The 27757-nt window shown below is 38.2% G+C and overlaps 3 protein-coding genes across 5 annotated transcripts; 2 read left to right on the forward strand and 1 right to left on the reverse strand.

Annotated features, from left to right (window-relative positions):
* Positions 1–2012: 2012 nt before the first annotated feature.
* Positions 2013–3893, reverse strand: LOC148588116 (uncharacterized). Its single transcript, XM_088514138.1, has 4 exons — positions 3570–3893; positions 2479–3468; positions 2297–2353; positions 2013–2063 (listed from the first exon to the last, which is right to left on the reverse strand). The coding sequence occupies exons 1-4, from the start codon at positions 3831–3833 to the stop codon at positions 2013–2015; spliced, it is 1362 nt and encodes a 453-aa protein (XP_088370264.1). The 5' UTR covers positions 3834–3893.
* Positions 3894–15612: 11719 nt separating this feature from the next.
* MCM3 (Minichromosome maintenance (MCM2/3/5) family protein) lies at positions 15613–21982 on the forward strand. 3 transcript variants are annotated; one of them, XM_059584301.2, is made up of 17 exons: positions 15613–15724; positions 15843–15952; positions 16640–16848; positions 17008–17138; positions 17220–17458; positions 17551–17787; positions 17955–18109; positions 18203–18411; positions 18523–18688; positions 18766–18965; positions 19050–19109; positions 19247–19336; positions 19669–19868; positions 20588–20653; positions 20768–20909; positions 21314–21412; positions 21722–21982. In XM_059584301.2, the coding sequence occupies exons 1-16, from the start codon at positions 15659–15661 to the stop codon at positions 21371–21373; spliced, it is 2340 nt and encodes a 779-aa protein (XP_059440284.2). In that variant the 5' UTR covers positions 15613–15658; the 3' UTR covers positions 21374–21412; positions 21722–21982. The 3 variants fall into 3 exon arrangements, with proteins under 3 accessions (XP_059440284.2, XP_059440285.2, XP_059440286.2); XM_059584302.2 differs by having other exon boundaries at positions 21726–21982; XM_059584303.2 differs by having other exon boundaries at positions 15676–15728.
* Positions 21983–23779: 1797 nt separating this feature from the next.
* LOC132172985 (NAD(P)-binding Rossmann-fold superfamily protein) lies at positions 23780–27414 on the forward strand. Its single transcript, XM_059584551.2, has 5 exons — positions 23780–23944; positions 24196–24414; positions 24552–24671; positions 26699–26971; positions 27069–27414. The coding sequence occupies exons 1-5, from the start codon at positions 23813–23815 to the stop codon at positions 27231–27233; spliced, it is 909 nt and encodes a 302-aa protein (XP_059440534.1). The 5' UTR covers positions 23780–23812; the 3' UTR covers positions 27234–27414.
* Positions 27415–27757: the final 343 nt, after the last annotated feature.

The raw sequence follows: 27757 nt of genomic DNA on the forward strand, positions 1-27757 counted from the left end.
GGAAGATTGTAGTGCCCCAGAATTTTCAAAGCTATTTAAATAGATTATTCTGATGTTATTTTAATATCCATTGTAGCTAAGGATTTTAATTCTTGGGAAATTTATGAGAGTGGTAATTAGAGAATGGTAATTGGTGAAATAATAGGATAGTAAATATGTAGCACCTCAGATTTTGAAAGTCTTATTTTAGAGATATTAATTTGATGCTATGATTATGTTCATATTAGGCAATGATGTTAATTCTTGAGAAATTTATGATATTGTATGAATGGTAATTGGAAATTGGTAGGTAGAATAGTAAGTGGTAGGTGGAATAGTAAGTGGTAGGTGAAATAGTAAGTGGTAGGTAGAATAGTAAGTGGTAGGTGGAATAGTAGGTGGTAGGTGAAATAGTAAGTGGTAGGTAGAATAGTAAGTGGTAGGTGGAATAGTAGGTGGTAGGTGAAATAGTAAGTAGTAGGTAGAATAGTGAGTGGTAGGTGGAATAGTAGGTAGTAGGTGAAATAGTAAAATGAGGGTATAATTGTAAATTGAAGGTAGAATAGTGTTTGATTTTCTCCTATAAATAGAACTCTTCTCCTTCACAATTTTCACAACTCATCTCCTCTCCCATCTCTTGCATATATATTCTTCCTTCTTCCGCTTTTTACTCGGTCTTTCTTCTTTCTAAGAGTATTTACTCAAAACAGAGAGAGAAAGGGCGAGACCAAGCGCTACAAGAAAGAAAGAACACAAGAGATAGCGGACTTTAGAAATTAGTTTCAAAAGATATACTAGTGGTGTTAGTCATATTGGAGCAACTGGATTCCTTCATACCACTTTTAGCTTCAGTCTAGAGGTAAGTAAATTCACTACCCCTTCTAAAATTACTTCATGTCATGCTATTTATATATTCTTGTATTAAATTGTAAATGATTATTTTATTTACGTATTATGAAGTTATGTTGCATGCATGAAGGATTTCTAAAAGAATTATCTAGAAAGTTTCTATTTGTTTAAATGCTTTCTAAGCACAACAAGTTTATATTTGGAAAAGTCTTCCATTTTGAGAAAAGAAAGTTGAGAAATGATGATGATTATAAGAAAGAAAAATGATGATAAACCCTCCTACATGTTGCCCTAAGATGCATCAAAAGAAGTACAAAGAAAAGTACAAGAAATGAGATAAATGTTTATGAAATGAGGGCACATGTATGGAGGAGAGTATTTTTGGCCCCAAGATAAGATAAGATGAGAGTTCGGTACCGATACTCGGATGGAGGCGAAACCACTGAAGGAGGCTATGCCAGAAGGTGGTATTCCATCAACAGACCGTTGAGTGCACCAAGAAAAAGAGTTAATTGACGGTCGGGCATGGCTGAGGCCACAGTTCAGTGCCATGGTCACAAGGACCCGCAACCCTCGTACACAGGGGTAATAGTGTACATGGGCCTTATTATGAGAAAATGATACTATATTTTCAACGATGATATGCTATGATGATTTACAGAGATGATTTATAAAGATTATTTATAATGATGCATTATGATGATGATTTATAAAGATGATGTACAACGATGATCTATTACTAGATGTAATAGTATGTATATGTTACGGGAGATGCAACCGTACATACAGATATTATTATGGCTAGAATTATATTTATTTGCGAAAACGATTTTCAAAACTGAGAACAAGGAGTAAAACTATTTATGGTTATGGATTTTACTTGCTGGGCCCCCTTTGGGCTCATTCAGTTTTATTTCTTGTTTTCAGGTAGAAAGGATGCTGGAATAGGAGGCCGGAATGGGGTGGGAATAATTATTAATTTTCAAAGTCTTTTCATATAAGTTATTGTAACGATATGATATTCCGCAACTAAAGTTTAATGTTTTCTAATTTCGCTTGTAATAAAATCTCTTGAATAATGTTTTATACATTTTTCGTATCCTTTAAAATCAAGTACTCTGATAGACCTTATAGATCTTTGCAAGAACTTTTGTTGTAAAAGAAGAAAAGTGGCAAACTCAGCCTTAACGGGCTGGGGATGTTACACCATTGGTCGCCACATACACTTTACAATGCTGCAGCTCAAAGCAGCTTATTGAATGCACTTCACACTAACCCAAATTCGAGGTTAATTTAATTGAAATATACCATAATCTCAACCAGAATTGTGAATAGTACCCACCACCAATTTTAGCAAACTTTCATATGTTAGTGAGCAGCTATGGAATCATCAGGAAATAAGAGTTTTCTTAATAAAAAAAAAAAACTTGAATTTTACCTGTGACTGAGTAGCCCTACGTGTACGTACACTTGGCTGTGATGGTCCGTGGGCTTCTGCTTCTGGGTGGGGTTGAGCTTGTGATCCCTACAATAATTTAACCAAACATTCAGACAAATACCAACAATAATTATTATATTACTTGTACAATAATAATTAAGTTAACAAATTTTGGAATATGAACCTTATGTTGTAAAATGTATTTGTTTTACCTGTGCTTGAGTAGCATCTTTTTTCGGCTTATATTTCTTCGGTTTCCACCTCTTCCGGTCTGGGTTCAAAGGTAAATGACAACCTTTATAATTATGCCCTAAACCCCCACAATTTCCACATTTAACAATATATCCACTACGGGTTAGCTTGTAGGGGTTAGTTGGCTCATCCACAGCCTTTCGCCTACTAATCTTTGGTCGACCAGGAGCCCTTCTAATGATAGGTGGCTGGATTTCATCGCATGGATCATCAGCTGGCCATGTCTGTGGACCTTCCATGCCATACACTCGAGCTGCATATCCTTGCATATACTTGTCCATCTTGTAATAATCATCCAAATAATCCTCTGGTTTTTGTTTATGCATGTAAATTGCAGCACAAGCATGTGAGCAAGGGATCCCACTCACCTGCCATCGTCCACATGTGCATGTGCGATGATCTAACCGGACTAAACGCCGTGGCTCGTATATCTCCTCGATCTCAAACTCCAACTCATTCTGCCACCGACTAATACAATTCCTTGCACCACTTTTTGACCTCTCCAATTTTTTCTGGATCTTTGGGCATATTGTGTAGTGCGTCGACCGGATTCCATTCCTTTTCTGCTGGAATCGTGCCATTATTTGCAGACGAATTTCTTCAAGCATAGTCAGTATAGGCTTAATCCTAGCTTCCTTAATCCACGCGTTGAAGCTCTCGGCCAAGTTGTTTAATAACATATCACTTTTGGTTTGGCAGTTGAAAGCATGTCTGGACCATGATGCCTTCGGTACACCACTAAGGTAATCGTGTGCACCTTTATCCATTGACAATATATTCTGCATGTGATGGTCAAACGCATAAACATTGGCTGCACGTGCAGCCCCCCACAACTCATCCTTCATAGCTTTCCCGGTGTAGCCTTTCGCTTTGAGGTTCGCATGTAGATGCCGAACACAAAAGCGATGCTCAGCATGTGGCAACACAGCCTCAACTGCAATTCCAAGCCCCTACACACATAAATTTATGTTAAATTATATGGAACAACATAAAGGAATAAAAGGAATAAAATAACACAATAAGAACATAAATAGTATTTTACACTAAATACCTTCTGTCTGTCAGACATTATAGTCCAACCAAGTCCGCCTTCTGGCCCGCATAAGTCCTCCAATAAAATGGCAATGAACCACTGCCATGAATCTCTTGTCTCTGCCTCGGCCACAGCAATTGCAATGGGGAACATGTCGTCGTTGCCTATGGCACACAACAATTGCCCCCCATATTCCCCCTTTAGATGACAAGCATCTAAACAAATTATGGGCCGACAACCATGTCTGAACCCCTTCTTACATGCATCAAGACAAATATACATCCGCTGAAAGAATACTCCATCTCTGTGTACAAAAGCACTACTACCAGAGTTCGTGCTGAGTATTGCCATTGCGTATCTCCGTGTGAGGCGATATTGCTTAGAGTGCCTACCAAAAACTTGATGCAATGCCTCCTTCTTCGCTCTATAGCAACGGTCAATAGGAACATCGATGTTAAGGTCTCTCTTCACCCTCTGTTTCAATGCATATGGTGTCCACGTGGGGTCATCCTTGAAGTCCCTCTTATAAGCACGAACAAGATACTCAACATCGCATCTGGAGTTTTCGTACTGATTACCACAAATATGAACCGGGTAGTACGTCTTAATTTGAAAAGAAGTCCTGGTAGCATCAGTAGAGGCATGAATCCTCCATGAGCAATGGTCTAATTTACAGACTGCACTCACCCTACTCGTGTCATTGTGCTTGTAGTTGTAATCAAACCCTTTCTGCACAGCATGCGTCTTCAGTGCCATCTTGAAGGAACTTGAATCTGCAAATTGATCCCCAAGCTCAAACGTCACTGGAATCTTCAAGTCATGTTTCAGATTGAACTGTCTATACCGCTTCCTTTTTTTTCCAACCTCGGCAGCATCACTTTCTTGCAAACTTGCAAGACCATCACTTTCATCATCAGATTCCTCTTCCCCAAAATCGGCTCCTTTATCACCTATGTTAATGTCAACTTTTTCCCACCATTTGGACGTCCCATCATTCTCTTTATTGACCTCAGCAGCATCATAGAAAAGGTCCTCATCCTCGCCATCGGTTGCTTCGAAGTCAGTCAACAACTCCTTGATAACTTCATCAATATCCTCTTCCACTTTCTTCTTCCGTGGCCTACCACCACGTCCACTTTTTTTTTTACCAGTTTTGGGCACGGTGTCCGCACCAACATTCTGATTGTCTTCCTCGTCCTGCAAAACCGGTTGAGCAACCCGTCTTCTTCTTCTTCTACGTACTGAAAAATATATACAAATAAATTAAAATAAAAAACCTAAAACAAAAGAATCAACTAATAAAAACCATAAATAATTGTGACAACATAAGAGTCCAACTCAATTGCAATTTCTATGTACCTCCTCGGCTGGTGGTCGGTTGCCCGCTTGGTTTCTTGGATGGCGTAACAGAACGGGCAGCCTTAGTTTTAACTCGGGGGCTTTTGAAATGTTTTGATTGAGAATGTCCACCTTCTCCACCTTGTCCTTGTACATCTCCATCTTCACATGCAGCATTAGGTATGTCCTCCATCCCTAAAAGAAACAATCAAATTTGTTGTTAGTCATTCAGGAAGGGAAGGCTAAGTGCTCTCATGATATATTATTTGAAAAAACAATTAAGTTAACAAATAAGAAATAAGTATACTACCTTCAGCACGGGGTATTTCATCCACCCCGTCACCTTCTCCATCTCCATCATGAAGGGGAGGCCTAGGTATCTCACCCACCCCGCCACCACCTTCTGCATCTCCATCATGACGGGGAGCCCTAGGTATCTCACCCACCCCGCCACCACCTTCTCCATCTCCGTCATGCTGGGCAGTATTAGGTATCTCACCCACCCCGCTACCACCTTCTCCATGTTGTCCTTCAACAGCTTCAAGAAATAAATGCTCATCTACTATTATAGCACTGTCCACCATATGTTCAACGTATAAATGAACATCTTGTGCTCTGTACTCATCCATAATATTTACAAAATCTACAACGTCTGCATCACTATTTAAAGATATCACTTGATTATGTGGACCATCACCGACATTATACCAACATCTAACGTCGCTCATGTATCCTAAGTCACGAACCAACTCTTTGACTTCCCACATACTAAAATAGTCAACATCATAGCCTTTCACTTCATGGACGTCGCCACCAACGTAGTTAAATGGGGTATGGGTCATTGTTCCACCGTGGTGCATGATTATATTAACAGCCATATCTGTAAACATATAAACGAGTGTAAGAAAAAATATAAAAGAGTGTAAGAAAAAATATTTGTCAATACAAGAAAACACAAAAAACAATAATATCTATCTATTGCATGAAATGAAATGATTTAATGAGATATATATATATATATATATATATATATATATATATATATATATATATATATATATATATCATTAAAAATTATACATGCATGTTTTGGACTCAAGATGCCCAACTTAAGCTGATTTTGGAAGTTAGGTTGACATAGTTGGCAACCATTCAATTGGGAAAAAAGGACAAAACATAATAGTAATAATAAACATATACTTTTGCACATGCATGTTATAGGTGCAAAGTGCACTTTTCGCTCATTGTTATATGTGGAAAGATCAACAAATGCATACAATACATGTAAAAAATTTCTCTTTCTATAAAAACCATTAACCTATTCAATGCCTTAAATTATGCAAAAAATCATCAATATACGTAAAAGAGGCAGGTTTAAGTTACATTTGCTACTTAATAACTTTCCATAGGATCACTATTTTGCCAAAGTCACCATTACATTATATTAATATACATGTCCATCATGCTTGCTAAATATTAAGAGAATGAGAGATTAGAAACTGTCTAATCTGGAAATGTTATGGAAATGTTAAAGATAAAGTTTCTTTAAAAAGAATTTTAAACAAGCTTATAAATAAATAAGTTTTAGATTATAGTAAATCCCACCAGATTGACATGAAATTTACCATGCACAATAGCATGGAGGGCATGTAATCCAAGAAAGTAGTTGAATATAGGTACAATTATATACACTTGTGAGCGTGAGAGATTAAATCTCATATTGGAAAGCTATCACAAGAGGATATAGACAATTTATCCTAGAAGACAGCTCATGAGATAATAAAACCTTCTGTTTAAGGCAAAATGTGGTTGAGCTAACTACTAAAGGAAAAAAATTTTAAATATAAAGAACAGTATATATATATATATATATACCATCTTCAAATTACTATTTCATTATCAATGCCTCATCCAAATTAAATCCCATATTAAAATAACAGATAAATTAAACACCAAATTTGACTTCTACAAATTCAGAACATCAATCCCCTTCTAGAATGAGCACGGTGAGTTGTATATTGAGCAAGTTGAGTTGTACATTAAATGGAAGGAAATTAAGCCCCACAGAAAAAAATTGATAGAATCCTTTCTGCCTAACACGACAAAATCCCCCTTGACCAAACCTGCCAGTGCACGAAACAACAACTGTCTCATTCCAGGACCACAACCAAGGTGGACCACACCCACGGCCAATCAACACTAATATTGGCTCAAAAGTGCAATATTCGACAGATGTTGGACAAAAAACAAGTTGCGGATGGGGACAGATGTTGGACAAAAAACAGGTTGGGGATGGGGTTTCGACCAAATGCTTCCAACACAACAAAAAAATTCAAAAAACAACTATTAAAGGCTTCCATTTCAGTCAATCAACAAAACCCACAAAGAAATTTCGGAAAATACCTTCGTCGAAACCAGATTTTTTCCGATTCAAAATATTGTGATTTGACGGAAACCTAGCCGGAAAAGTGACGCCGAAATGGGTGATTTAACCGGTGGGTACTGTCGCCGGTGGCCTCTGTCGCCGGTGGTTCTGTCTCCGGTGGGTCCTGTCGCCGGCGGGGTCTGCGTCGGTGGCGTCTGCGTCGGTGGGTTGCCGCTTGAGGTGTATCGGGAGGCTGGTATTGTGACCGTATGAAACTTGAGGGTTTCAAAAAAGAAGCCCTCAAGTTTAAGCCAAACTCACCGTTTTGGATGGTCCAAAACGGTGAGTTTTATATCCTACGTGTCCAATGTGAACACGTAGGATACAAAATTCTACTGAGGTGGACTTAAGTAAAACGGTGCGTTTAACTCAAATAACGGAAGTTAACAAAAATTAACGGTAAGGAGTTTTTAAGTAGTCTCGAGTGACCCAGGGATTAAATTTCCGAAAAAAAAAATACCCAGGGAGTTTTTAAAAAAAGCGCGTTTACCTAAGGATTTTAGATATGATTTCCCAAATAAAAAATATAAGAGACAATGTTATTCGGAGAGATGTTGGGAATTTGCCAAATAAATGACCCGGCCCATCAAAGTAACAGGGGCCACCAAAAAAGGCAGTTAGCATAGACATGTTAGAAATAAAGATGTGGGAATTGCAGGGAAAAATAAACGTAGAATATAAACAAAATGGGAAGTAAATGAAATCTGGTCAGTAATGCGATTGTGACTATCTCTTAGATAAATATTGCCTCCCACTTGTATTAGAAGTTTTGCAAAAAGAAATCAACACAATCTTATCCTCAGGATACAATACTACTTGATGTAGTGTGCAGATTGCAAACTTTGAACACTATCCCGAGCAAAAAATGTTTTTGTAATAGCTCTTAATAATTGAGAGAAGAAGAGAGAGAAAATAAAATTATCTGTAAAATAATAAACTGCTAAAAAATTTTTATATATATTCGCAGAAGCACTTTATATAAGTTGAAATACCAGTTACAGATTATTTTAAAATCTAATGTTGAAAAAGCAAAACAAGATAATAGGATAAATAGTTATTTATTTAAAATAAATGACTATTTAAACATGATAATAGGAGATCAGTTATTTAGTTGAAATTCAAAATAATCATGAAATAATAATAAATAAGGAATTTTATTTATTTCATGATTGCGAGACAGAAGAAAGCTAGGAACGTGGAGGTATCTAATAGAAGTAGGGGTAGATAGATTAACCATTTATCGTCTACCGACTGCGACCGAACTAACATTAACTGCATATCTCCAGAAGTTGGTCGGTAATCGGTTAAAGATTCTTATGCCGAAGTCGGTTCGGTTCAGTTAATCAGTATAATTATTTTTTTATCGGTTAATCGATTAGCCGATAAGAAATTTTTTTTTTTGGTAGAACATATGTATGGTGGACTCTTTTTGTATTAATTGATGGGCCAATTTAAAAACATTTATGTTCAATAAGCTATTTTAGCCCAAAAAAGCAATTTGGGCCCCAAAACAATAAATTTTTAGCACAATGAAAAAAACTCACGATTAACCGATTAATCGAACTGTTATTAACCAATTAACTGTTTTAACCGAAATTTTTAGAATGATTTATTATTGAAATATTATTGTTTAAATAACTAATAAGTTCGATTAATTATTAAAAATAGGTTTACCTATACCGTTATAACTAATACCTACCCTTGAACAGAAGCCTCTTGGTCTCTAGGCACATGGATGAAGAAAGGCAGCAATGGAGAGTAAATTTTATATAGAGAGCCTTTTGTGCCACGAATTAGAAGGTGATGCCTAAGCCAATTTTACCAGTCTTATGTTTAGAAAAAAAACCTTGCTGCACCGGATTATACCAGGTTTGAGAAAAAAAAAAAAAAAACTTCAAAAATTAATTTTTTTGAAAAACAAATTAGAAGAGTGGTGGCTGCCGGTTGTGGGCGCGGCCCTTAGGCGAGGGATGACTTGCTTAGCCACCCCCTGAGGTTGGAAAAACCCTAGGTTTTTCCCCCTCCTCCCTCCCCGTTTTCGTCCTTCTTGGTTTCTTCAATCCCTTGTTCTTTAGTTTTTTTTGGTCTTGGGTTTTTCTTTGTAGGTTGCTGCTCATCTGTCACTTGCTAATTAATTGAAGTACGTAATAAAGATATTGAATAAAGCAATGGATTAATAAGATACGAATACAAGGAAATAACAAGACTTGATTACAAGGAAATAAGATGAAAATACAGGAAAATAGCCAGACATGAATACAGATAAATAAGTTGGCTATTCGAGGTGCCAGCCTCCAAGTACACACAAGATAATTCTTCTTCAGTAGTTAAACCCCACTCCACTTCCATCTTAAATAGAATAAGAGATATATGGTGAGAATAACTGCCACATCTCTTCCACGTCTCCCAACAGATCACCCACCACTTTTCTTAGCATAACTACCCACTAAGGCTTAACAATAGACGTGCAACCTTATCTCTTCATTATACTGGAGTGGCACATGGCAGGGGCTCCTGACAATTCCCCCCTTCTTTGAGAACCTTGTCCACAAGGTGAGGAAACAAATTTCTGAGCTGCTGTAGCTCCTCCCAAGTCGCACTATCGGCATCCATGGCTGTCCAACGCACCAATACTTCAGTCACCGCCTGATTTCCCTTCCGTTTTAGACGACGTTGGAGGATTTGCTCGGGCTTTGAATGAGGAATTCCACTTGAACTTATCGGAGGAAGGGATATCTGAACTAATGTAGTTCCGCCCAGCTTCTTCTTCAAACATGAGACATGGAACACGGGATGGAGCTTGGCGTCAGGCAGAAGAGCAAGGCGATACGCAACTTTCCCAATCCTGTTTGTAATTTCAAAGGGTCCATAGTAACGGGATGCCAGCTTGAGATTCTTCTTGTTGACAAGGGAGTGTTGTCGATAGGGCTGGAGGCGAAGGTAAACCCAGTCACCCACTGCGAATTCTCGTTTAGTACGATGCCGATCAGCATAAAATTTCATACGATTCTGGGCTGTGGTAATATTTTCTCTGAGAAGGGAGATGATCTGGTCTCTAGTACGGAGGGTCTCCTCAACAGCTGGAACGCGGGTGGTTCCTGGTGTGAAGTGAGCGAGGCGTGGGGGAGGACACCCATAGACCGCTTCATATGGACTGGTACGAGTGGAGCTATGTTGGCTGCTATTGTACCACCATTTAGCAAGTGGTAGCCATTTCGCCCATTCCTTCGGTTGTTGACTGCAGAAACATCTGAGGTAATTCTCCAAGCATTTGTTGACCACTTCGGATTGGCCATCCGTTTGGAGATGGTAGGCAGAGCTGAATTTGAGTTGTGTTCCTTGCAACCGGAAAAGCTCATTCCATAAGTGACTGGTGAAGATGGGGTCCCTATCTGTAACAATTGAGGATGGCATGCCATGCAATTTAAAAATGTTGTTGAGAAATTCCTGAGCGACAGTGGCAGTTGAATAGGGGTGCACCAGGGGCAGAAAATGGGCGTAGGAGAGTCGGTCGACCACTGTCATGATGGCATGCTTGCCGTGGAATGTAGGAAGGCCCTCAATGAAATCCATGCTAATATCATCCCAAATCCGATGAGGAATTGGTAAGGGTTGCAATAATCCTGCAGGTAATATATTTTCCCCTTTGTTCCTTTGACATGTATCACATTCTCTCACGAACTTCTTCACATCTTGTTTAAGCCCTGACAAAAAAAAATCTCGCTTCACTCTATGCAAGGTCTTGTGAAACCCCGAGTGTCCTGCTACTGGGCTGCAGTGGAGATGTTGCAGAATTTGCCCTTTGATTGCGACCTGGTCTCCAATAAAAATCCTTCCTCTATAAAACAAGACTCCATTGCACAAAGTATATTTGTCTGATAGAACTCCGTGGTTGAGTTGTGTCAAGATTTTCTGGGTTTTGATATCAGATGCATAGCTGGACTTCAATTCATCTATCCAAGTTGCTATAGGAGTAGAGATAGCAGTAATACTTCCCTGGTCTGTGGAATTGTCAGTGAGCTCAACTTCCCGTCTAGAGAGGGCATCGGCTACCTTGTTCTCTTGTCCTTTTTTGTATTCCACCAGCATGTCATACCCTAGAAGTTTGGAAATCCACCGTTGCTGCATTGGAGTCCCTATTCTTTGCTCCAGGAGATGTTTGAGGCTTTGCTGGTCTGTCTTTACTTTAAAGGCTTGGCCAAGGATATATGGTCTCCACTTCTTGACTACGTACACCAAGGCCAGTAGTTCATTCTCATATGTTGATAGGTGCAGCGTCCTTCCTTTCAAGGCTTGACTCATGTAGGCTATAGGTCTCCCTTCTTGCATAAGAACAGCCCCAATCCCAGTTCCAGAGGCATCACATTCAATAACAAATTGTTTAGAGAAGTCAGGAAGGGCTAGGACAGGGGGTTGAGTGACTGCTTGTTTAAGTTCGTCAAAGGCTTTTTGTCCTGCTTTACTCCACTGGAAGCAGTTTTTCTTAAGCAGGGCAGTGAGTGGGGAAGCAATTTGGCCATAGCCTTTGATAAATTTTCTATAGTACCCCGTTAAACCCAAGAATCCTCTAAGAGATCTTATAGTCTTAGGTATGGGCCAATTAACCATTGATTCTAGTTTGGCTGGCTCAGCTCGTACTCCTTCCCAAGATATGATATGCCCCAAGTAATCTACCTCCGTACACCCAAACTTACACTTTGAGGCTTTAGCATAGAACTCATGTTTCTTTAAGGTTTCCAAAGTAGTCCTAAGATGTTCTAAATGATCAGCCCAGTTTTTACTGTAAACTAAGATGTCATCAAAGAAAACTAGATGAATTTTCTCAAGAAAGGTCGAAATATATCATTCATACAACTTTGGAAAGTGGCTGGGGCATTTGTGAGTCCAAAGGGCATCACTAGGAATTCATAGTGACCCTGGTGAGTTCTAAATGCTGTTTTGGGAATATCTGATGGGTAGACTCTAATTTGGTGATATCCTGCCCTTAAATATAGCTTAGAGTAGATTGCAGCCCCTTGTAATTCATCTAACAACTCATCCACCACCGGGATAGGGCATTTAGCCTTCACAGTATCCTGATTCAAAGCCCGATAATCAACACAGAACCGCCAACTTCCATCAGTCTTTCGTACTAGGAGTACGGGGGATGAAAAAGGAATTTGGCTGGGTCGGATCACTCCAGTTTCTAAAATCTCTTCCACCAATTTCTCTATTTCTTGCTTTTGAAAATAGGGGTACCTATAGGGTCGAACTGAAATAGGTTTCCCCTCTTCTTTAAGGACAATTCTGTGGTCATGGTTCCTAGAGGGTGGTAAGCCTTTAGGTTCCGAAAAAATATTGCCATATTGGAGGAGTAACCTCTGCAGTTGAGGAGGTGACGGACCAGGGGAAGGGGTGGTCGGAGCTTCAGCAGTTAATAATTGGAGAATGACTCCTCGGGCTCTAGAAGTGGTTAATTTATGGGCCTTTTTATCCATTACTATGGAGTTTCCAGAAGGAGACATCCCTACCAACTCCCTTTCTTTCCCATCTATTGTAAATTTCATATTGAGCAACCCAAAATCCCAAAGAATTGGCCCTAAAGTTCTCAACATTCTACACCTAACACCACATCACAACCTCCCAATGGTAATACTAGAAAATCAGTTACATACCTTTGACTTTGCATGTGGAGTGTCACAGTAGAACAATATCTTGTACTCCGCAATTTCTCCCCATTTGCCACCATAACCGTAAAAGGCCTTCAAATTTATACTGTTAGTTGACCCATTTGAAGCACCCTAGGGTCTAGGAAGTTGTGGGTAAACCCTGAGTCAATTAAAATCACCACCCAATGTCTGCTCACACGTCCCTGCAACCTCATTGTTTTTGGAGAAGGTGTGCCAGTAATTGCACTCAAGGAAATTTGGGCTTGTTCCCCTTTAATTGTTGTTGGCTCCTCTTCCTTAGTTGTTCTCAGATGCTGCATTTCCTGCTGATCTAAGGGCTGTCCAGCTGCCTCCTCCTCTTGGATCTTCCCTTATCCTGGGTCCCATAATGTATTATCTTAAATACAGTTGCTTTCAACCTCGGCATTGATGGGATGGATTCCACTTCTCATTACAATAGTAGCACAATCCCTTAGTTCTTCGTTCCTTCATTTGGGTGGGAGTGATTCGTTGAATAGGTAGGTTTCCCTTAGTAGGTTCAGGTGCGGGTTTAGCTAAGGGAAAATTTCCATTTCCCCGGTCAGCCCCCATGCCCTTATCTACTCTTGGACCCCTTCTAGTCATCATGTACTCCTCTTGTAGCTTTGTCACATACTCCTCTTGTATCTTTGCCAACCCAAAAGCCGTAATTAAAGTATTAGGCCTTAATAAACGGACTGGGTATCTTATGTCACCCCTAAGCCCACTAAGGAAACAACTAAGTTTATAGGACTCAGCTAAGCCCCTAAGCCGATTGGAAAGTGCCTCAAACTGAGACTTATAGGCAGTCACTGTGGAAGTTTGCCTAAGGCGACTAAGGGACTCCATCGAATCATCATAGGCAGTTGGCCCAAATCGGGTGTTTAAAGCCTGTGTAAAGGCCTCCCAACTTGTCATTCCTCCTGATGTTTCAAAATCTTGGAACCATGTCAACGCATCGCCGTCCATATGGTAAGAGGCAATTAAAATCCGTTGTAAGGGATTAGTATTGTTGAAGGAAAAATACTGATTTGCCTTGTAGATCCAAGTGTTTAGGATCCTCCCCCCCAAACCTAGGAAAATCAAAACATTTGAACTTGGTTTGACTTCCATTGTATGGTTCCCCGTTGTTGTCTTCTTCGTGTCCTCCACTAGTTTCCGCTTCAAGTTGTTTCCCTTGAGTGCGAAGAAGTATCTCCATGCCAGTTGTGATTGACTCTAATATCTGGAATATCTGATCATTAACCTTCTGTTGGTCTTCTATTTGACGTTGCTGCCTATCTTGGTAAGCTTGTTGTCTTTCTTGAACTTGTCGAAGATTAGCCATTGTCTCATTTAACTGTGCGTAGCACGTGCCCTCTGCCATGCCAAGAACGCTGCTCTGATACCAATTGTCACATGCTAATTAATTGAAGTACGTAATAAAGAGATTGAATAAAGCAATGGATTAATAAGATATGAATACAAGGAAATAACAAGACTTGATTACAAGGAAATAAGATGAAAATACAGAAAAATAACCAAACATGAATACAAATAAATAAGTTGGCTATTCGAGGTGCTAGCCTCCAAGTACTCAAACCCCACTCCACTTCCTTCTTAAATAGAATAAGAGATATATGGTGAGAATAACTGCCACATCTCTTCCCACATCTCTTCCACGTCTCCCAACATATCACCCACCACTTCTCTTAGCATAACTACCCACTAAGGCTTAACAATAGACGTGCAACCTTATCTCTTCATTATACTGGAGTGGCACGTGGCAGGGGCTCCTGACATTATCTTCGTCGCCGATCTTCGGGTTCCTCTTCATCGCCACCGTTCAACCTCGCATCCCGCTGTCCCCCCCAACAGTCACCTAGCCCCAGCCCGTTGCCCTGCACTAGCCCGTTTTCCCAGGCCGTCGAACCGTCCCAGCCTGTCACCCAGCCACAACCCGTTCGTCCGCCCAGATCCAACCTTCGCTGCCGTCTGGGCTTTAGATCAAGATTCCTCTTATCCGATCTTCTCCCCCCGTCGTTCCAACGACCAATCACGCCACCCCGCCCTCCCTTGCGGTTGCGCAAGCCATCCCTCGCCCAAGGGGTGGCCGTGCTGCCACCGGCCCAAAACCCACTTGAAACTGTTGTGGCCCGCCTCAAAACTCGATTCTAATGCCTGAAAACCCGTTTCTAATGCCTCAAAACTCGTTTTTGGATTCAAAATTAAAACGTAGAGGTGAAAAGTTAACATTTTAGATATTTTATAACCCTAAAGGCCGGAAAAAGTTAACCCTATAGGGTCTGGTCGTGACCCGCCACCTAGCCAACCTCTCTCTCATCCGGATTCAAGGTTTTTTCATTAATTAATTGTTTTATTTTTTATCTCAATAATATAATCTGGTGTGGTTGTATGCTGATGTGTCAGGTGATGAATGGTGACACAAAAGAACATTTTGTGCGACCTCCTTATTTAAGTTATTTTCTTTTATATATCTAATTAACTTCGCAATTTTAAAAAAAAAAATTGCTGCCCCTACAGTCGCCAAATTCCCGCCAAAACATAGGCAAACACCGTTAGTTTCGCGCCAAAACTAAAGAAATACAACCTTAGTGTCTAGGGTGGAAAGAAGATTGCCACAACTGTCCATTGCTCCATTTCTCTCTCTCTCTCTCTCTCTCTCTCTCTGAGGCAGAATGGATGTCAGCGAGGAACTGAGGGCGGCTCACAAGCGAGAGTTCTTGGAGTTCTTGGATCAAGATGTGCGTGCGTCTCTCTCTCTCTCTCTCTTTCTCTCATTTTGGATGGTGATGATGATGATGTCTCTCTCTCTCTCTCTCTCTCTCTCTCTCATTTTGGATGGTGATGATGATGATGCAGGTAGGGAAAGGTATATACATGGACGAGATCAGGGCCATGATAAACCACAAGCACCGCCGCCTTATCGTCAACATCTCCGATCTACACTCCTTTCGCAACTTGGGCACCAGGTTGCTCTTGAAAGAGTTTATTTCTTCTATATCCTTAACAGCTCTGCTTCCTATTTATCACTTTGTTGTTTTTTTTTTGTTGGTTACTGAAATTGGGCAAAAAAAATTGCCTCAATTAGGTTAAAATTGGCTTACAATTACGCCCAAAATCAGTTAAGAAAATTTTTCTCTATCGGTGCTTTAAAGGTTTTAACGGGTCTTAGTTTTGAGAGATTCGAGGCTTTTGCAGACAAATGGAGCACTACTAATCGCTGTTTGGTTGCCGAGAAAGCTAATTTGAATCATCTGTTTTGTGCTACTTTTTTTGTCAGGGGTGAATGACTTGTATCGGCTAAAAAAAGTGTAATGGGGGGATCCGTTTGTATTGGATGATATGGATTTTGCACTATCCTGGACACTAATTTGATTTTCTATGTTTCGTGTTTTTTCTCAGTAACCAAACAACTGCGCTAACCCTTGTTTTGGGTCCCTGAGAAAAGTTTTTGAAAAAGAAATAGAAATTTGACCGTTTATTTATTTTGAAAATCATCAGAACTGTGTAAATTCGGAGTCAACATCTGAGAGTACAGTAGCTGAGTGAGGGCTGTTTGGACTTGTTGGGTCTTAAGTTGTTAAGACCCAAATGCTCAAAATTATATTTTTCCTTGTTTTGAATTTTGATTTCTTTTCCTTGTTTCTGATATTCAGGATTCTCAAGAGTCCAAGTGAGTACATGCAATCCTTCTGCGATGCGGTCACAGACGCTGCTAAAGGTATTGATCCCAAGTACTTGAAGGAAGGAGAGCAAGTTCTTGTGGGGTTTGAAGGCCCTTTCGTATCTCGCCGTATCACACCAAGAGAACTTCTTTCTGAATTCATTGGCTCCATGGTCTGCGTTGAGGGCATTGTCACGAAATGTACTTTGTTCTTGTAACTTTTCTGTATTTTCATGTGTGTTACTTACTCTTCATGTGGTATATGATGTTGGACTTTGAAATTTAGATAGTTTCTCACAATTGCTTTGACGATAATTCTAGATTAGCATAAATCTAATCTGGTAAGTTACTGATTTCTAGGTTCTCTTGTAAGGCCAAAGGTTGTAAAAAGTGTTCACTTTTGCCCCACAACTGGAAACTTTACGAGTCGTGAATATCGAGACATTGCATCTAATATTGGTTTGCCCACTGGGTCTGTGTATCCTACAAGGGTAATGTCAAATCTTTCGATTTTGTAATTTTGTATGCTGTTACCGGAGTAGCGCTTTTCCTAATTGAAAATTTTGCCTCAGGATGAAAAAGGCAACTTATTGGTGACTGAGTACGGATTGTGCAAATACAAAGATCATCAAACCTTGGCAATGCAAGAAGTACCAGAGAATTCTGCACCTGGTCAGCTTCCACGAACACTGGATATCATAGTTGAGGATGATCTGGTTGATTCATGCAAGCCTGGAGACCGTGTGGCTATAGTAGGGATATATAAAGCTCTTCCTGGTAAAAGCAAGGGAGGTGTAAATGGAGTATTCAGGTATCTTGTGTGTACTAACATTATTTCCTTGTTCCTCTTATAGCATGATGTTTTCAAGTTTGAGAGCTTGATTTACTGATCCTGTTATGTAGGACTGTTCTCATAGCTAACAATGTTTCTCTGCTCAACAAAGAGGCGAATGCACCAATCTATAGTCCTGAAGACTTAAAAAATATTAAAAAAGTAGCTGAGAGAGATGATTCATTTGACCTACTGGGTAATTCACTTGCACCCTCTATATATGGACATTCATGGATAAAGAAAGCAGTGATTTTATTGATGCTCAGTGGAGTGGAAAAAAACCTAAAGAATGGTACCCACTTACGAGGGTGAGTTGTAAATTTTTCTCTGACATTCTATTGGCATTATATGTAACTTTTATTGTACCCTTCCCTTCTGCGATTCTCCTATTTGCTGTATCTAGGGCCATAACTTGATGCCCTGGCATAATAATTGAATATTGAATATTACTAAACCAATGGATTGTTTCTTTTAGTGACATTAACATGATGATGGTTGGTGATCCTTCTGTTGCTAAGTCTCAACTTCTAAGAGCAATTATGAATATTGCACCCCTGGCCATATCAACTACTGGTCGGGGTTCTTCTGGTGTTGGCTTGACCGCTGCGGTTACTTCAGATCAAGAAACAGGTGAAGCATCTAACGTGCTCTAGCATTTAGCATTATATGGTACTTTTTTTTTTTCCTCCAGCCAAATAGTGATTTACCAGTGGCTGTTATCAGGAGAAAGAAGGCTAGAAGCTGGTGCAATGGTTCTTGCTGATCGAGGTGTTGTCTGCATTGATGAATTTGACAAGATGAATGATCAAGATCGTGTTGCTATACATGAAGTTATGGAGCAGCAGACTGTAACTATTGCCAAAGCTGGTATTCATGCATCACTGAATGCTCGATGCAGTGTGGTGGCTGCCGCAAATCCCATATATGGAACTGTAAGTGTTACATTTGGTTGTAATTGTAGCACACTGTTATCCACAATGCTTGGCATTGATGCCTCTAGTTGATTAACTTGATTTTGTGCTGCTTACTGAATGGTTGTACAGTATGATCGCTCATTGACGCCAACGAAGAATATTGGACTCCCAGACTCTTTGCTTTCTCGTTTTGATTTACTGTTTATAGTATTGGACCAAATGGATCCTGATATTGATCGTCAAATCACAGAGCATGTCTTGCGCATGCACCGCTTTCGTTCTGCAATTGATGGAGGTGTGTTAACAATACCCTCATGCTTAGAAGATTAGTGACCTCTAAGAATATGCTTGATTGAGGAGTTAAAATTGCAGGTGAAGCAACACTTGATGGGAGCTCAAGATATGGAAGAGAAGATGAAGCTGATTCTGACTCTGTCTTTGTCAAGTACAACCGAATGCTACATGGGAAGAAAACAGAAAGGGGTCGAAAGCGTGATACCCTTACCATCAAGTTTCTTAAAAAGTACATTCATTATGCAAAGCATAGGATACAGCCTGACCTGACTGATGAGGTCATGATGCTTTATTCATTCATTTATTCCACCTTATTGTAATGTGGCTACCCCAAGACTGCTTCTAACAATTTTTGTCCACAGGCATCTGAACATATTGCAACAGCATATGCAGAGCTTAGAAATGCTGGTTCAAATTCAAAGGTTAGTACATTGTAATCTATTGACAAACATATAAGACAGCTAATGGTATGGTTTTTCTCTTCCATTGACAAGCATATTGGGCAATTGATTATATGGTTTTTCTCCTTATTAATTCATATGGTGGTTGCTTTCTCTAGACCAGTGGGACACTTCCTATCACTGCAAGAACCTTGGAAACCATAATACGTCTCTCAACTGCTCATGCCAAATTGAAGCTGAGCAGAAAGGTAGCTGGCTCTATCTCCCTTTTAATGTCTCTTGTCATTCATGTGATAATATACTGGGATCGTGTTCATTATACCCCCTTTATGTTTCCAGAAACAATTTGAGTTTAATCATTAAACCTTTGAAGGCATATCTTAAAGAATGAAGAAGTAAAGACATGTTCAGAGGTCTTATTTGTATTGACCGTTAGGCTTGCTTTTGGCTTATTCTATCAACTCTTATTTTATTCAAAATCTTAATCGTTTTTTTGGCACTTAGTTGAGTTATACATATTCCATTCTTTTTCTGCTTGTTCACCACACTTCAGGATTATTTTATTTATATCTTTTGGCAGGTTTCAAAGTCTGATGTTGAAGCTGCCCTTAAAGTTCTGAATTTTGCAATATATCATACGGAACTGAATGAAATGGAGGAGCGTGAGCAAGAAAGGGAATTGGAGAGAAAACGTAGAGCTGACCATCATCCCAGTGGAAATGATAGCCATCATCTTGGAAAAAGAAATAGACCTGACAGTGGCACTTCTGACAAAGAAGCGTGAGTCATAGACTGTATCTTCTTCATATATATTGAATGTAGATATTGCTTAGAAAAATTGCTGTCTACTCGCACAAAAATCTTCGGCATTTGGCATCTACTGAAGTGCAAGTTCATTTATTTATATATGTGAATGTGTATACTAGTAGATATACTTGTATATATAACTAAATCGTACACTTGTAAAGACACTCATTTGAATATGCCACTTCTGAACTAATTTCTTTTCTCTTTAATTACTTTCCACTGTTTCAAGTATGGCCAAGTTCTTTATTCCCAATTTGTGCATCTGAAGCTTAAAGCAACCAAGGCCAGTAGTTCAGTGTATGTAGTTGGAATGACACCTGTAATGTGTTGATGTAGTCCAACCATTCTTTGTTTCACCTCTTCATTGAATATGTACACTTTCTCTTTGAATTGTTTGATGGATCTCATTGTGTTGAGTTGAGTCTGTTTTCCTTAAGACTCCTAACATGGTGGCCATCATTTTGATTTCATATTTTTCTATGTGAAGTGTAGTATACTCAACAAATTAGGTCAACTACATTGAGTTTTAATGATTTGAAACTTTTATGGGGCAATGAAGTTTTTTCAGGATGAATGTATTAATTCTTCTTTCAGTTTCCTTCATTGTAGCATTGGTAGTCTGACCAATTTTACATCATATAATTGACCTTTTCCATTCTATTTCTTTTCCCCTCTTTGGTTGTTTTGCTTAGTCCAACAACGGATGCTATGGAAGTTGATGACCCTCCTGCAACCCAGTCTGCATTTTCCCAGGAAAGGTTGGTGTCTAGCAATCATTTCCAGTAGCAAATGTTTTACTTTCTTGTTTATCCGTTTTGCTGAGGTTTATATATTTCTGATGGTAGCTCTTCCTTTCCCCTGTCCTCTTGCAGAATAGAAGCATTTAATTCTTTATTTGGTCAGCATATGAGGGCCAACCGCTTGGATCTCATATCCATTGCAGATATAGAGAATGTCGTTAACTCTGTAGCAGATGCCCGTTATTCAAGGGCAGAGATCGTATCCTTGTTAGAGGTACAGTTTTTTAATATACTTATTAGAATGAAATTATAGATGCATCTGGTAACCCTGCCCATCTTTAGATTTCAGATAAAGAATACAAGTGAGTGTAAAAAGGTTCATTTCCACATTGAATAGATATCACAAGTATGGATGGTTAAGCTTAAGCTTTTGGTTAAGCCACTCATAAGATTAAGCTTTTGGTTAAGCTGTGTTGTAACAGGTTTTACTGTGGTCTCACTAGTAGATCCCCCCCTAGATATCCATCTCCGCGGTATAAAGTGTTAATTTCCGTTAATAAATCTTTTAATGTTTTTGAGCTATAACATCTGATGTTGGCTGGTGCCTATGGCCAGATTTCTTAATTTGTACATTGAATGGCATAGATAACTGCTAAGTAACTTTCTTCACTTGTTCAGAAACTTCAAGATGATAACAGAGTGATGATAGCTGACGGAATGGTGCATATGATATCATAAATTGTAATAAGACCAACCTCAACTCCAAAATTCAGGCAGGTATGTGGTCATATTTTGCTAAATAATCATGTAATGCTGCTGAGATTGATCAGCTTCAATATCTCTTTAAAGTTGAATCATTTTCCTTGAATACACAAGATTTCGATATGCTTATTTTTCCTCAAGCTTCATTTAATACATTTTGCATATATTTTGCTAGTTAATCCTATACATTTTGCCTGAAATGGAGGGAATATTTGACCCTGATGGTGTCATTTGGTAGGAATAGGATTGTCCCACAATGCCAAATAAATGTGATATATTTTTTAAAACATATAGCATACTTGATTGTTAAATAATGAATTTCAGGGAGAGTGGAATTGGGCTGCATGGTGAACACTTCTAGAGGATAAACATGGCATGCAAGGGATTCGTATGAAGAGCTTACACATCAGATCTCCTAAGGTGTTAGAGCTGTGTGTCAAACTGAAACGTTAGAATGTAGTTTTTTCATAGATTTTGGCAGTGGAACTTCTTTGTAATTTTATTTTTTTATTTTATGATTTATGAAGTTATAATGTCTATATTTGAAATTAATGAGAAAAATTGGTACTTTTCCATGCACGCAATGTCTTAGGCGGATAAAGTTTTTGTTTTTGCTTTTGTTTTTTGTTTTTGTTTTATTTATTTATTTATTTATTTTTTTCTAAATTGGGTTGTAGGAAATTTTTATTAAACATGTGTCCAAAACGTACATGATTCTTACATTTAATGTGATTTTTCCAACTCAGTTTAGAAGAAAATTTTGTCCGTGCAAAAAATGTAGCTGAAAGTCTGTAATGTGGTGAAGGTTGCTTGTAAGCTATAAAATCCAAAATGCTTCTTCTAAGCATATTATAATGTGCTTAATACTAGCATGACAAAGGCCCTCGCTTGCAATTTGTTTTTTTGTGTTGTGTTTTGTTTGGTCCCCTTTCCTTTTCCTCAATTTGAATAAAAAAATATAAAAAATAAAAAACCATTAGTAGCAAAAGAAACCCTTCATCTCTATGCTTATGTGGGGCGTGTTTTTTTGGTTCGTAAGGCAAGTATTTCTTACATTAATGGTTTTTTTTTTTTTTTGACATATCTACATAAGGGAAGGCGAAAGAGGGATTCGAACTAGTGACTTTTGCTTCATTAGGCGTGGTTCACAGCTGATTGAACTATTTCTTAGAGACGATACATTAATGCTTTCTAAGTTGCACTTTGAATGCATATATTCTGAGAACCCACCATTTCAAGAGAGAAAACAATGCTATACAAGTGCCAAAGCTAGATAATAGTGTTGGTGCAAATTGACAACAACTTTTTTCTGATTCCAAAAGTTAAATAATAGTAATCAATCACAAGCTCAATAGTAATTTTAAAATTACATTAATTTTTGAGTGACAAAAAAATAAAAATAAAAAACAAAAAACAAGAGAACCTTCTAACATTATTCATGCACATCGGCTGTAGAAGGGATAACGACTATTATCACAAAAGTTAGGGCTATGGACCAATTCATATGGCCAATACTTGATGCATGTATGCATGCCCTAATAACACTAACAGGCAAATGAGTTTTTGAGTAAATAGCTCTTATATTTGATCTGATGATGATCAATACTATTTATATAAAATTGTCTTTGAAATTAAAAAGAAAATAAATAAAAGGGTTTTGTCTCTATTTCTTTATTTGAAAAACTGGGGGCAAAGCCAAATCTTTCCAAAAATACATCTTGGAGTATGAATGCAGGAGGCTAAATGCACAGCTGGTGCATCAATCTGTGAGAGGTGTCCCTATTATCCTGGGAATAACATAAATAAGCAAACAAAAAGCCAGCCACAATAACTTATTTTTCATCTACTTATTTTCCTTTTCCTCTTTTTTTTTTTTTTTTTTTTTTTTTTAAATATTGAGAAAACTTTACAAAATTCATTTGAACTTTCACACGTTTTAACATTACCCTTTCAATATTAAAAAAACTCTCAATTTAAGACATTGAATTTTCAATTTTTTTCAGTGTTTTCACCTGTTAGAATTTTTTGTTAAATCTGATAAAAAATTATGAAATACCCATATTTTTTATTATAAAAAAAAAATTTAAAAAGATTCATAAATTGGTAATGATTTAACTGAATTTGTAAAAATACCTGAATATTTGTAATTTTTTATTAAAAAAATTAATATTTAAGAATTTTTACAAGATTTAACGAAATATTTTAACCAAGAGTAGAGATGCAAAAAATTGAAAATATAATATCATAAATTGAGAATTTTTAAACATTAAAATTCTAAAACACCTAAAAATTTATTGGAATTTTGTAAAGTTTCCTTGGATATTTATTATGGTCATGTAAACTTGGTTGAGTTATGATTACGTGGCAGTGTGAGAGCCCATTAGTTTTAGTCGAAGCAGAAGAAATCAGAAAGCAATGGCCACTACTCCTTTCATCATCAGGGCCTCTCCCCTGAGTTTCTGCACTCTACACTCCAATAGACCCCTCTCTTCCCTTCCCTTCTCCACACCCAACTCCAAATCTTTTTCCCGCCTCAGTTCCACAAAGGTAACACAAACACACGCGCACACACACACACACACACACACACAAAGACCAAAATCCACACTTTGGTTGTCTAGGAAATGTGAGAAAAGAAAAGAAAACATTTCAGTGATTTCACTATTGGGTTATCATTTTCTTTTTCTTTTCCCGTGGTTTCTTAGCAACCAAATGGAGGGGTGAAATGGGTTCTGTGAAATTTATTTTTTTGCTTCTTATAACTTTTCATTGTTATGCCTGCCAATCATTGATGTTAGATGGAAGGTACCGAAATCACAGAGGAAGTGGCCGAGCAACCAGGACCCAATGCGAATGCGAATGCGAAAAAGAAAATATTTGTTGCTGGAGCGACCGGGAGTACTGGGAAAAGAATTGTTGAGCAGCTGCTGGCGAAGGGTTTTCAGGTTAAAGCCGGGGTTCGTGACGTGGACAAGGCCAAAACCACGCTTTCCCATGACAACCCGGCTCTTCAAATTGTTAGTTTTCTTGGTTGTTTAGAGTGCAAGCATTAACTAGACAGTGAAAATTCAATTGGGTTTTTGTTAATTCTTGATACTATTTTGCGTTTCGCCAAGTTTTTTGAGAGATGTGTTGTGGGTTTTTTGTTTTGCAGGTCAAAGCGGATGTAACTGAGGGTTCTGATAGGTTGGCCGAAGTTGTTGGGGATGATACAGAAGCTGTGATATGTGCAACTGGCTTTCGGCCAGGGTGGGATTTGTTTGCTCCCTGGAAGGTCAGTTAATTTTGTGCCTATGGAATTGATATATCTATCCTCATCTGGGGTTTTGTAGCCAGTTTCATGTTTATATTATTCCATTTGTTCACATTATATTTATCTTTAATCATCTACAGGCTGCTTGTGTCTGTACATGTTAAATCATAATCAGCTCTTGTTAATTGTCCTTCACAATGCCTTAAGAAAGGAATTTGATATTTATAATTAGCTGGCGTGACACTATATCATTGCTGTCACTAAAGATTGCTTGTCTGGGCTAACAAGGTTTTCAGGTGCTATTTTCAGCTTTCATCTTGAGTTTGAACTGCATATATATTTTATATATGCGTGTATCTTTCTTGTTTCTTTGCCAGCTGGTGCTTACTGACAGATTTTTTTATCCATCTGCATTCTTTGTATTATCTCAAAGCATGTTGACAACGGAAATTATGTCTTGGTGTCAAACAAACTGCCTCAAATCAGAGATGATTTAGAGTTTGATGTTTTGTTGAAGCAGAGAAAGGGATATAAATACTTGTTTAATTGATTTAGGATTATTCTCTGTGGAATTCTAATGGTATTCTAATGTATGGGGAACTTCTTGACACGAAATCTCTTTTAGACTCGCTTAGATGCAGTGGTTACTATTTGTACTGGAGTCCTACATGATTATAATGTACCCCAAACGGATGTCAGAGAAAAGGGCCTAAGGATGAATATTGGAAGAAATATTGACTCAGCATGTGATATGTTGTTAAACTGAATCGAAATAAATTGATAAGTTTGTCTGTTTTATAAAATGGTAAGTTCAGTTTTGGATGTAAAATCACAAAGAATTCATGATGCCCTTGAAAAAGACATTAAGTCAAGCTGCAAATATTTCAGTACAAGTGCTAGTCCTACGACACCAAACATGCTTCTAGCTCTTTGATAGGAATACCACTTTTCTCCACAATTGAAGTGTATTTTTCGTGATGTTACATAAGCACGAGGCTAGCGGTGCTCCTTCTTATTATTCAAAAATGAAAGGCAAAGAACACTATTTCCACCTTCAAGATTTCTAACTTTCAGCCAGAGTAGCACATTATTTGTGATAATCAATAACTGGAAAGTTGTTGTGTATAGGAGGATATGACAGCCATAATGACAAGGAACTCTAGGTTACTTTATCGATTCAGTGGAGCAGTAGGATAATAAGTACTTGTCAATTTGTGAATATATATGTATGCTAAAAGTAACTTTTTCAGCAGTTTCTAGTTTACAAACGGGGTATCACTTGCCAATATATTGTCTTATGTCAAGATCTTATCTCATGTCAACAACTCAGCAAAACCTTAGTCCCAACAACATGGATTTGTTGGTGTCTTATTTTCCAGGCAGCTTTATCTAGACGGAATCCTCCATGAATCCTTGCAATTGCATTTGACTGCCTCAAACTGTATCCACTCCTTTTGGTGCCTTCAACTTGAAAATCAAATTATTTGTTACCACTGCATTAGTAGGCTTTTCTTGCACTTGGCAGTTACAGTCTATAAAATGTGTCATTTAGTTATGTATTTTCTACTCATAGAATGGTAGGACATACTTACTCATCTAATATGTGTTTCAAGTTCAAGTAAATTGTTATTCCTTGGCATTTATTGGGATTCTCGTCGCTTGGATTTGTGTATACACTTTGGACACCTTAAAAAGACATAGGATTCCATGATCTTCTACTTGAGCAAAGTTTTATGTTTGCAGAAATGTCTTCAAATTCATTGTTGTAATCTTTTCTCAAATTAGTGCATCTTTACATGTTTGTGTATACAAGTTACAGTGTAACAGCTCTCTAGTGTTAAATTTACTGTTGTGATGAGTGTTAAATACATAGCGATAATCACTATAATGCTGAATGAAAGTTCAGGGATTCAATCCTCCTTTGTACTTAATATTTCTGGAAGTCCTTTATGGTGCCTTCGATAATTGATGAGAATATGCATCTGTTTCTTTTTGGCGCTCTTAGGTAATTTAAATGTTGCTTTCTGAAAAATATGCTGCTGTTACAGGTTGATAATTTTGGCACAGTAAACCTTGTTGAAGCATGCCGCAAAAGAAGTGTAAATAGATTCATACTTGTCAGTTCAATTTTAGTCAATGGAGCTGCCATGGGTCAGATACTTAATCCAGCTTACATCTTTCTCAATGTCTTTGGACTCACCTTAATAGCAAAGCTTCAGGCAGAGCAACACATCCGGAAATCTGGTATAAACTACACAATAATAAGGCCTGGTGGATTGAGAAATGAACCCCCTACAGGAAATATCGTTATGGAGCCAGAGGTAATGGCATACGTTGTGAAACTTGAAAACATTTTTGCTACTCTGTCATCTGCTAAAAATTCAGTTGCTTCTTGGTTTCTCTCTCTCTCCTTTGTAGGATACTCTTTATGAAGGTACCATATCCAGAGATTTGGTTGCAGAAGTTGCTGTTGAGGCATTAGTCCATCCTGAAGCATCTTATAAAGTTGTAGAGATAGTTTCTCGTGCTGATGCCCCTAAGCGCTCATATGAGGATCTTTTTGGTTCCATTAAGCAACGGTGAGTTCTAAGTTCAAGAACATTGTATTAGCAGAGTACTATTCTGATTTCTTGCTTTCTGGCGGCAGGTATATGTTTGTCTATTTTCCCTGTTTATACTTACCTTATCTTCATGATATGAACACAATGTTGTTATACTTGATGAAATATATCTAATGTTGCATAAAATAATTGTTTTTGCTCTATTCTCCTTTTTTTGAAGTAAAACAAAATAATTAACACAATAATTATGATTTCGGGGCCATTGGCACAACTCAAGTAAATGATCATTTCCATCTTTCTTCCTGAAAAGAAGCCAGGGAAATCAGTATGGACAGATCATGTGATATGGGGAAGATACTAGATCAATATTAACAAGGTAGGGCTTGGAAAGTTAATAGAGATTGAAATGCATGGTTTCCAACATTTGAGTAAGGTTAATTACTTCAAAATAATAATGAGAATTGATGAATTCCACATCTTCAAAGCCCAAGACCCTTAAACAAAACTCATTCCAGATCCCAATAAAGAAATTGAACACCCCAATAA

Source organism: Corylus avellana, chromosome 1 (genome assembly GCF_965113065.1).
Source record: "Corylus avellana chromosome 1, dhCorAvel1.hap1.2, whole genome shotgun sequence".
NCBI classification, from domain to species: domain Eukaryota; kingdom Viridiplantae; phylum Streptophyta; class Magnoliopsida; order Fagales; family Betulaceae; genus Corylus; species Corylus avellana.